Source organism: Jaculus jaculus, chromosome 4, assembly GCF_020740685.1.
Source record: "Jaculus jaculus isolate mJacJac1 chromosome 4, mJacJac1.mat.Y.cur, whole genome shotgun sequence".
NCBI lineage: Eukaryota > Metazoa > Chordata > Mammalia > Rodentia > Dipodidae > Jaculus > Jaculus jaculus.
Window position 1 is genome coordinate 44,544,471 of NC_059105.1, and position 11,679 is coordinate 44,556,149.

The 11,679-nt window shown below is 37.8% G+C and overlaps 1 protein-coding gene and 1 non-coding gene across 4 annotated transcripts in view; one reads left to right on the plus strand and one right to left on the minus strand.

The window, feature by feature from the left end:
- The window catches only part of Slc39a10 (solute carrier family 39 member 10), a 121,371-nt gene that overhangs the window by 20,548 nt on the left and 89,144 nt on the right, over positions 1-11,679 (minus strand). For all 3 annotated transcript variants that reach the window (XM_045147281.1, XM_045147278.1, XM_045147279.1), the window contains one exon: positions 7,937-8,144. In XM_045147281.1, coding sequence (XP_045003216.1) covers positions 7,937-8,144 — 208 coding nt within the window. The remainder of the gene's footprint in view (positions 1-7,936; positions 8,145-11,679) is intronic.
- On the plus strand, positions 11,124-11,229 carry LOC123460378. Its single transcript, XR_006636943.1, has one exon. It is a non-coding gene; the product is annotated as a U6 spliceosomal RNA (small nuclear RNA).

An 11,679-nucleotide genomic window follows, 5' to 3' on the forward strand; every position in this document is an offset into this window, starting at 1 on the left:
GAAGAGACAAGAGTGTCTTCCTCCAGGGTTTCAGAGAGCTGCTGAAAGGATTCCCTGCAAGGATGGTAAATGACTAGACAATGACTTTGAAACAACTGTCCTAAAGATGTGTTTAAAAAAAAAAGTACACATTCATGTGGAGAAAATCAAGGAAAACATATATAAATAAAGTAGAAACATAAATAAAAAAGCCAGAACATCTACAATGAAATAAACTGGGGAAGAAAAAGTACAATAACTGACTGAAAATTTTCATGGATTCAAAGCCAGATTTGAAGAGCAGAGACAGGGTCAGCAAACTTGAAAGCAGGACAATGGAAATGGAGCTAGAGGAACAGAAAGAACAAGGCTAAGGAAAAGTGACACAGCTTCAAGAATGTATGGGGACTGTCAGAATGACTCCAGTCACCCAGCAGGAGTTCCAGAAGCAAGAATTAGAAGACACATGAAAGACATGACTACAGATATCAAAGAGGCAAACCCACAAATTCCTAAAGCCTAAGAAGGAATCTTGAAGCAACTTATCACACACAGGCTCCTCAGTAAGGTTACCATCAGATGTCTCAACAGAACTTTGGAGGTCAGAAGGCAGTGGGGCTGATACAGTCCCAATCTTAATTTTTTAATTTTAAAAAAATGTTTTATTTAAGATGGGTGTAGTGGCATATACCTTTAATCCCAGCACTCGGGAGGCAGAAGTTGGAGGATTGCTGTGAGTTCAAGGCCACCCTGGGCTAGAGCAAGATCCTACCTTGAAAATTTTTTTTTTTTACTTAGGCCTGGAGGGATGACTTAGTGCTTAAGGTATTTGCCTGTAAAGCCAAAGGATCCAGGTTCTATTTCCCAGGACCCATGTTAGCCAGATGCACAAGGGGGCATACACGTCTAGCGTTTGTTTGCAGTGGCTGGAGACCCTGGCATACCCATTCTCTCTCTCCCTCCCTCCCTCTCTCTTTCTCTGTCAAAATAAATAAATATAAATAAAATATTTTATTTATAGGCCAGCCACAGTGTCACATGCCTTTAATCCCATCACTTGGGAGGCAGAGGTAGGAGGATTGCCATGAGCTCAAGGCAACCCTCAGATTACATAGTGAATTCCAGGTCAGCCCTAGCTATAGTGAGACCCTACCTTGAAAAAAACAAAACATGGGGGAGGGAGGGTATTACCTGGGATATTTTTTATAATCATGGAAGTTGTTAATAAAAAATTGAAATTAAAAAATATATATATATAATTTATTTATTTGACAGAGAGAGAGAGCGAAGAGGCAGATAGGGAAAATGGGTATACCAGGGCCTCTAGCCACTGCAAATGAACTCCAGACATATGTGCCACCTTGCCTACATCGCTTGCATGGGTGCTGGGGAATGGAACTTGGGTTCTTAGGCTTCACAGGCAAGTGCCTTAACTGCTAAGCCATCTCTTCAGGCCCAGACCCAAACTCAAAAGGACAAAAACAAGTTTTGTGGAATTTGTTAAGAATGTTTGCATCTATGTTCATAAGGGATACTGGTTTCTGGCTTTCTTGTCACAGGTTTGTCTGGTTTTGGTATCAGGAGAATGTAGACAAATATTAAGAGAGAACAGAACAGTGTTTGCCAAAACTGGGGTAAACGGGAAGCTACTGCTTAATGGGTGTAAAGCTTCAGATGTACGTGAAGAAGAGCTGTGGAGACAGTAGCTGTATCACATTATGAGTACATTTAATACCACTGAACTGCACAGCTATTAATGACTAAGAATATAAACAGCATGGACACAGTCATTATGTCTGTCCTCAATTTTTTAAAGTCAAATTGATAAAATGGAAAAGCAAAACTAAACACATGGGCTGGGGAGATGGCTAAGTACATGCCATGCAACTACTGAGTACCTCAGTTTGGATCACCAGGCCCTATGTAAATAGTAAACAAACAAACAAACAAGAAATGTGGTGGGTTTTTGTGATCCTAGTGCAGGAAGCCAAGAAGAGAATTGTCTGTGGGCTGGAGAGATGGCTTAGTAGTAAAGGCATTTGTCTGCAAAGTAAAAGGACCCAGGTTTGATCCGTCAGGACCAAGTAAGCCAGATGTACAAGATGGCACGTGAGTCTGGAGTTCATTTGCAGTGGTTGGAGGCCCTGGCACACCCATTCCCCCTCCCCCCCCCCCCGGGTTCCCCTCTCTCTGCCTCTCACTCTCTCAGATAAATAAAAATTTTAAGAAAGAATTTTCTGGAAGCTTGCAAATATAGCAGTGAACAAGGAGAGACCATAGCTCAAATTATGCAGACTGAAACAAATATTGTCCTCTGACCTCCACATACACGTGGTAACACGTATACACTCACACACATGAACATGCACATACACAGATATAAAAATTAAAACTAAACACAGGAAGTGAAGACTTGCTTCAGATGACCAAGATCTATGGGGGCAGGATACAACATCATCATGGACCTATACCTCAAATCCTCTTAAGCCACTGTTTTCCCCACAAAGTCACTGTACTTTCAAAGAATGCTTGGACATGTATTATTTATTTATTTATTTGAGAGAGAGAGAGGGAGAGAGACAGAAATAGGGGGAGACAGAGAGAATAGGCAGGCCAGGGGCTCCAGCCACTGCAAATGAACTCCAGATGCATGCAACCCCTTGTGCATCTGGCCTACAAGAATCCTGGGGAGTCGAACCTGGGTCCTTTGGCTTTGTAGGCAAGCGCCTTAACTGCTAAGCCATCTCTCTCCAGCCCACTGGCCATGTATTTTATTTATCATTCCCGTATTTACTTCACAGTGGTTTCACAGAAAAGAACATATGTTTAAAAAAATGAGTATAATTATATGAGAAAGTCTTTCAAAATTTGAGCTAATTATGACAAAGGTAAAAAGATTAAACAGTACTATATGTAACATCAGATATTCTTAGTTATTTCAAAGCCACCAAAAAAATAAAACATATGTATAAGATTATTTCCCATCTAACATTAAGTATCACTTATCCCTGCCTATCCTAAGGAATAAGGAAATGCCAGAATTATTTTCAATTATCTTCTATAGATGACAACTCTCACCTGAACACTGTTCCACTAGCAAAATGGCCCAACCACTTATAGTCCTATATGTCACCATTATAAACATGTTTTCTATGTGCACTTACTTCTAATTTTTAAAAACGTTTCAGCTCTCTAGCACTATAAAATTGACCAACTATTCTGCTAACAACCTGCTATTACTCTTCAAGGAAAATAATGATTCCTTTAATCTAAATGTGTGAAGGTATTTTGAATTTATTGTACTTGGAAGTACCTTCCCACACTACTTACTTTTAGGTCACTTAAACTCTTAACAAAGTAAAAGAAACAATGCAATTTCTTTTATTTCTAACCAAATTATTGTGCTTTTCAAATCATAATTTGCTAACAAAGCAAAATACAATCAAAAAGGTGTCTTGTAAAAACTTTTACCAAACTAATGCTATGCAAACTATTAAATACAACTAGCAAATGTTTTTCTTTATTTGTACCCAAGGTACCATATGCAATAAAAAGCCCTAACTGTCTGAAACAGGCTTCACTTATTCTGCAAATTAGGTCGCTTAAAACGTTAAAGGTCTTCAAGCTTAGTTATTCACCAACTCCCTTTCTCATTACCAGGAGAGAAAATGCATTCTTTTAAAAAGAAGCGCTCATCTGTGGAAACTTTCTAATTAACTTGGTGCAAAGCATGTGCAAGACGGCAGTTTTCTACATTGTTTCAGCATTTTAATTGGCAGAAAATGCTTAGCGGCCTATTCACAGTCTCCCTTGGTAATTAAGCTAGGGTCAACTCTATGACTAAATGAGCCAATCTTGAGAAACAAACGATTTCCACCATGCACAGTATACAGGGCTTACAGCAGTTTCTGAACAAAGTTAATGAGGTAGCAGCTGTGTCACTATGGGAGATTTATATAAAACAAGTTAACCTTTCTTAATGGTGCAGCAGCCATTTAAAAAAAATTACCAACAGGGCAGTCTCTCTAACAATTATTAACATCTATCAGGATATAATTAATTCAAGCTGCATTTCTGACAATGTTAATAACCACCTGCAAACAACTAATCAATATTCACTATTAGCAACATATTTGTTTTCAACATAAGTAACGTTTACTCCAATGTTTTCAGACTGGACGTGTTCTAACCTCCAGTATTACTGCAGCCGCACATCTGTCAGCAGCTGCATCACCATATGTGGGTGACGGCAACATCACCACGGACAACTCTGAAAGCTTTGAACCACACTGACATGAAAACAAACAACTGGAATGTTTTAGAATTCTTCAGAATAAAAATACTATTGATTTTAACTTCTGATGAGAGAATCTCATCACACTCCATTTTTCCCTGTATAGAACAGATACACTCTATTCATAATTAAGTCTACTATTGGCCCCTTTCTCCTGCTATAGTGAGATTTACAGGCACCTGGGTAGGCCTGTGCCTATCATCTACAAAGAGGAATGTGCGAGAAGTCAAGAAAAAGGATAAATTTTATCTACTCAAGATGAGCATTCAACTTCAGCTTGAGAGCCTACTTCGAGCTACTCTTTTTTAGAGTGAGCCAAGCTAACTCCAAAGACCATTCTTGAGGATTGTGTTCAGCTACTAGACTTAGAATATACAATTTACTCTTTATCACCCTTTATCCTGTGCCTGCCAGCCTGTCAAGTGATATTAATACAACTATCAACTCCCATCGTTTTGCTGTCATCTGCATTCTGCAGGAAGCAGGAATCGGCAGTAGAAAACCTGGTTAGGATTATATGGTTCCACTTCAACCTGGCGGCTATATGAACTCAAGCAAGGTACTTAACTATACTAAGCCTTTTTATCCTCACCAAACAGAAGCATGAAAGTGGCTATCTTGGGAGTGGGTGGTGGTGCATACCTTTAATCCCAGCACTCAGAAGATTGAGGCAGTGAGTTTGAGGTCAGTCTGGGGCCACAGTGAGTTACAGGTCAGCCTGGGCTAGAGGAGGACCCTGACTGGATGGGGGCGGTACTACTTTGTGGATTTAATGAGTCCCTTGGGTGCAGGAGCTCACACCTGTGACTCAAGGTGCCCAGAAGACTGAGGCAGGAAAGGCTGAACCTGGGTTCAAGAGTAGCCTACTCTGTCCTTACTTTGCCTCCCAGAGTGAACAGTTTGTCTGCCTTATAGAAGAAAGCCCCAACTCAAGAATTAATAAGTGAAATTTCCTTGTAAAAGTGTTTAATTCAGCCAATGGTAAAGTTCCAGTAAGTGTAGCATGTTGTAATTAATTTATCTATTCTAAAGTTATGTTCCCTTTGAACAGCCACTAGCCAGAAACAGACATACAGCTACCTAGAAGACTTACCTTGGTATGCAAAGAGAGCACGTCCTTTCATTTGAACTCTTCCAAGCTTTAGGAACTATTTGCTTTCAAATAATTTTTTTTTACACAGGAATCAGATATACAATGTGTCCTACACAATGAAATATTTGTGATTCTGTCCTTTCAATCCTTTATCTTGCCAAAATTCAGTGCATATTCCTATTATTTTCATCATTTAAGCACTATTGTCTTGGGCTACTATATCTCAGGCATTTCAAGCTGAATGGAGGCGTTCATTATTCTACACTCACAGTAATTCCATCATAGTTTTCAACATGGTAAAGTAGTTCACAAAAACTCACATTTAAGAACATTTTATTATCAATGTTTACTAAGTTGACTGATGCACTTTTTATAAAAAATTTGTTTATATTTATTTATTTATTTCAGAGCAACAGAGAGAGAGAGAGGGAAAGGCAGATAGAGAGAGAATGGGTGCACCAGGGCCTCCAGCCACTGCAAACGAACTCCAGATGCATGTGACCCCTTGTGCATCTGGCTTATGTGAGTCCTGAGGAATCAAGCCTCGAACCGAGGTCGTTAGGCTTCACAGGCAAGCGCTTAACCAGTACGCCATCTCCCCAACCCCTGATGCGCTTTTAACAAACATCTCCCCAGAATATAACTAACAGCTGGTAAGCTAATATCAAACAATTCACTCATTCAATCAATGAATGCTTGCTTCTTAGCCAGTTCTTTGTGTCTAAGGATGAGCTATGAAGAGATGAAAGCTCCAGTCACTGACTTTAAGCAGCAGTAGTCCAACAAAACCACATTAATCCAATTACTAAGATTCTTCAAGATCTCTGCTATAAGGAAATTTGATTAAGACAAGGATAGCTGGTCAGAGCACAGATGGCCCAAGGACTGTGCTGGGTCTTTGAAGATGCAAAGAAACCAGGCAGAGAAGAATGAAAGAAAAACAGCATCATCACCGCTTTGCTGGGTTTATAAGTAGAAAGCAAGAAGCAGTGAGGAGTAAGGGTACAAAGACAGGGTTTATGCAAAGCCTGTGGACCAAGTAAAGGACTTTGCGACAATACAATGTAATGCAGTCTTAAATGAAAGAAGAGGAAAAAATAGTAAGATACAATGAAAAGTATTAAACAGTATAAAAATAAATGACAAAAGTCATACAAGTGATACTAGATTCAGCTTTGGGAGACAATGATACTTAATAGGTTTGGGAATTGTAGGTAAATTACTTCTTTATGACATTTATCTATGTGTATCTATCTATAATCACAAAAAGATTTTTTTAAAAATCACAAAATTGCTCCTTCAGGATTACTTCTGAAATTTAGTGAAAAGTAAAGCACACCAAACTCTAAGCAAATAAATACTAAAACAGATAAATTATACAGGTTTGAACTCTAGCATAACCACTGAGATGTCAGCAACGCCATTTGGGAGGAGTAATAAGACTGTTGTAAGGAGCAAATGAACAAAGTTTAGATTGGTACCTGAAATATGTGTTTATAAAGTAAATAAGCAAAACTCTTAATTAAATGTTACCCACCATTATATAAAAAATAAAACTAGAAAGATAAGTCTGGCTAAGTGCTAGGGATGTTTTGAAAGGGCAGTAAGAACATAGGCAGGAAGGTAATGAAATCTCAACAACCCAAACAACCAACAATAAAAACTCCAAGATGAAGCCTAACTAAGGCCATGATGGAGGTAGAAGATGGATTCCACTGGACGTCTATCAGACTGTACAAGAGAAAGGCAAGAGTTCCGGATCCAATAAGACTGATTTATATTGGCATCTGTGGTCCAGTAGGAGTTAGAAACTGAGTTTTGAAATGCTAAGAGACAATGCTGTAAAATAAACATCACACAGGAGTGATCTAGCCAACTGGATGTGATAGGAAAAGCCTAAGTGAAGTTTAACAGTAATATTATCCTCGTTGAAGCTTTAGGGTGACTACAGTGAAGTTCATAAGCCATTTTCTGCCAATTCTGAGATATCCCTAGAATTCAACCTCCCCAGTTCCTCACTTTTCTTGTCTAAAAGTTTAATAATTGGGCATGGTGGTGCACTCATTTAATCCCAGCACGTGGGAGGCAGAGGTGGGAGGACCACTGTGAGTTTGAGGCCACCTGAGACTATATAGTTAATTCCAGGTCAGCCTGGGCCAGAGTGAGACCTACCTTGAAAAAAACAAAACAAATAAATAAATAAATAATAAATGTTTCATAATCCTTGTTTCTTCATGAGTCAGACCTGCTAAAATTGACTCTAATGTGAAGTTAACTTTAATTAGGGCCCGCTGTTGGCATTCACTTTTCAAGCAGGATCCAGTTATCAGACACTTGTATTTCCCTTTAACCTAGTCTCCATCCATACATAGCATTCTGCCGTAAGGCCACAAAAGAAAAAAAAAAAATGCACTTTGCCTCTTTTCCTCAAACTTGACTGAAACATATTCAAATTTGACACCAAAAAGAAGCCTATAATTTGACATTCGATATAATTCATCTTTAGTTTAAAACAAATACAGGTACTATTTTAAGGAGAGAAAAAAAAACACTTAAATATCCCTTCTTACCTGATGCTCCTATATTTGCTTTATCTTCAGGAACCAGTGTTTTATCGTTATTTAAATCTTCAACTAAAAGTTTGTCAAAATGCTCAATACAAAGTCTGCTGTCGATTTGATATAGCAATGCGGGGCAAAGATATGTAAACAGGTCGGGTGAGATGGGAGAGCTGGGACCCACACCATAGTGTTTTAATAACTGAGTGACGTTCAAACACTGCAAGGAAATTGATGAAACAAATTAGGCAAAATAATATGTCCAGGAATATTAGACAGAAAATGAATTACTGTGCAGAAAAACTTCTAGAATATCACTTGAAAATAATATGCAATACATGGATACCCAATAATCAGCTTTTCCATAAGAACTTATGTAGAAAACTTGTAGGGATACTTTCAACTACATTATTCAAGATGTCCTGTAGTTTTTATCACTTTCCCACTCCCACCTATGACAAATAATGATTCACAACTATATACACCAAGATTCCTATGAGATAAGAGAAAAATCCTTTCCCTATCAAATTCAGAAAACCAGACATTTTCACTGCCAAAGCTATTCCAAAAGAATGTTATACATGGGTTATTGTCTACAATGATGGAAGTTGTCAATTAAAAACATCATAATAAATAAATAAATAATAAAAAGGAATGTTAAAACTGGGGTTAGGATATAGTTCAATGGTAAAACACAACTTAGCTCGTGCAAGATCATGAGTTTGATTCTCAGCACAGCAAAAAAATAATACATTAAAAAAGAGTATCATAGTGGGAAATTCTAGCTCAATGCAAGTTGAGGCAAACTAGATTAGAAGATGGGGAAAAAACTTCTGAAGCTAGGGAAGAATTCCAGAAGCATGGTGCCTGCTTTGCATGTCAGGTCCCACCACCAAGCACAAAAAGTAAACTTCATCTCCTGGTACTTAAAAAAAAAAAAAAACCTTTAAAATTATTCAGTATTTGCATGTGTATATGCATACAAATGTGCCAGTGTCTCTTGCTAATGCAAATGACCACCCATTAAGTTTTATGTGAGTGGTTGGGGAATTGAACCCTGGCCAATAAGCTTTGCAGGTGTTTTAACCACTGAACCAACTCCCCAGTTCCCATCTCTGGTACTTTAAAAATAAAGCAGAAAGCAAATAGCAAACATGTTTGGATATATTCTACAATAAAAATAATCATCAAAAAAGCAACTAAGCCAGGTGTGGTAATGCATGTCTTCAATCCCAGCATTCAGAAGGCAGAGGTAGGAGAATAGCCATGAATTTGAGGCCACCCTGAGACTACATAGTGAATTCCAGGCCAGCTTGGGCCAGACTGAAACCCTACCTCAAAAAACCAAAACCAAAAAAAAAAAAAAAGAAAAATTAAAACTTACAAACAGTAGGGCTGGAAAGATGGTTCAGTGGTTAAGGTGCTTGCTTGCAAAATTCTAAGGACCTGAGTCTGTTTCGGCAGTACCCACATAATCCAGATGCACAAGGTGATACATGCATCTGGAATTCACTTACAGAAGCTGGAGACCCCAGTACATCCTCTCTCTCCCCCCCATCCCCCAACTTCCCTGCTTCTTTCTTTCTCTCTCTCAAACAAACAGATAAATAACCTACAAACAGGCCAGATATGGTAGCACACAACTTTTCTTCCAGTACTTGAGAGGCAGAGGTAGGAGGTTTAAGGCTAGCCTGAGACTACATAGTGAATTGAATTGTAGGTCAGCCTGGGCTAGAGCAAGACCCTACCTCAAAAAAAAAAAAAAAAAAAGAAAGAAAAGAAAGAAAAGAAAGAAAAGAAAGAAAAGAAAGAAAAGAAAGAAAAGAAAGAAAAGAAAGAAAGAAAGAAAGAAAGAAAGAAAGAAAGAAAGAAAGAAAGAAAGAAAGAAAAGAAAAGAAAAGAAAAGAAAAGAAAAGAAAACAAAAAAACCTAGACTGATTGGTGGGGGATGTGATGGAGAGTGGAGGTGTGAAGGGGAAAGTGAGGGGGGAAGGAATTATCATGGTTTATTGTCTTTAATTATAGACGTTGTCAATGAAACAAACTTTTAAAGAAAACCTACAAACATTCTTTGTGTCTTACTATGAGGCACTACTCTATCCAAGCACAAGACATTTTAGGAAATTCTAAGAAGCCTCAGGGTATGTCAGACCTGTGAGGACAATATCCAGCCAGATACTACAGACCTCACTGGTATGACAAGATGAAGGTTTTATCAACACTAGAATCTTACCATAGTACTAAATGTACAATTTAAAATATTTTATTTTGTGTATTTATTACCGAGAGAGAAAGAATGGGTATGTCAGGGCCTCTAGCCACTGCAAATGAACTCCAGACACATGTGCCACCTTGTGCATCTGGTTTATGTGGGTTCTGGGAAATCGTCCCTGGGTCCTTATGCTTTTCAGGCTAGTGCCCAAATCCATCTCTCTAGCCCAATAAATGTATACTTTAAAAGTTCATTATGGGGCTAGAAAGATGGCTTAGCCATTAAGGTGCTTGCTTGCAAATTCAAAGACCCAGGTTTAATTCCCCAGGACCCACATAAACCAGATGCACAAGGTGGTTCATGCATCTGGAGTTCGTTTACAGTGGCTGAAGGCCCTGGCACGCCCATTCTCTCTTTTTTTCTCTGCCTGTTTCTCTCTCAAATAAAGAAATTAAGTTAAAATATTGAAAACATACTTTAAAAAAGTTAATTATGATTTTAATGTTACTTTAAAATCAGTGTTTATAACTATTAAAAAGTATCTGTTGATTTAGCCAGGGATTCAAGACATAGCTCCAAGACTGACAGAAATGGTAAAAGCAGTCTGTTTTCCACACTGATGTGCTTTCTACTATTTATATAAACATAGACAACACAGTTTTCTAAATTTTAATAAGCATGCTAAAAGTTGGAATCAACAAGAGTGCTGGTATTGGCACATGTATAAAGTAGTAAAAATAAATGTAGTTCCTTTTCTAAACTAAGGAGGCAATCAAAAATGAATATAGCCAAAAGTTTGAAGAGTTAGAAGGATAAAATAAGGCTATCCTACTACTACTGTAGCATTTGTTAAGAGCCTAAGAAAGGACTAATATTGCACATAAATAGACCTTATCATAAAGCAACAGAGAAAGCAAGCTTAACACACATATAGAAATTCTGAAGACAGAACAATGACTAGGAACACTTACTTCAATAAACTATTTTGTGCTCGCTTCGGCAGCACATATACTAAATTGGAATGATACAGAGAAGATTAGCATGGCCCATGCGCAAGGATGACACGCAAATTCGTGAAGCATTCCACATTTTTTAAGACAAATTATTTTTTGGAGCTATTTTTGTTTGTTATGGCATATCACTGCTGTGCATTTTTCTCACCCCCAAATGGAAAGTTTTAATGTGAACTGAAGTAATTTACTCAATTGTCTTTAATGGTTACAAAAAGGTTTTTCTGTGTGGTCACTCATATACTCCTTCAAGAATAAAATTGTGCCCACATAAAAAAATAAATAAATAAACTATTTTTTTTAAAGTATTCTTGCTACTCCCTAATGGACAGACTGAACAATTGAAAAAAATATTTTACTTTTCAAATATCTAGAATCCAACTAGCAGTTGGATTCATAAGCAATATACTAAAATAAAGAATTAGAATAATGCCGCTCCCCTCTTCCCCACAAAAAAAAAAAAAAAAAACTAACTAAAAAATATATTTTCAGGGCTAGAAAGATGACTCCATAAAGCCAGATGCACAAGGGGC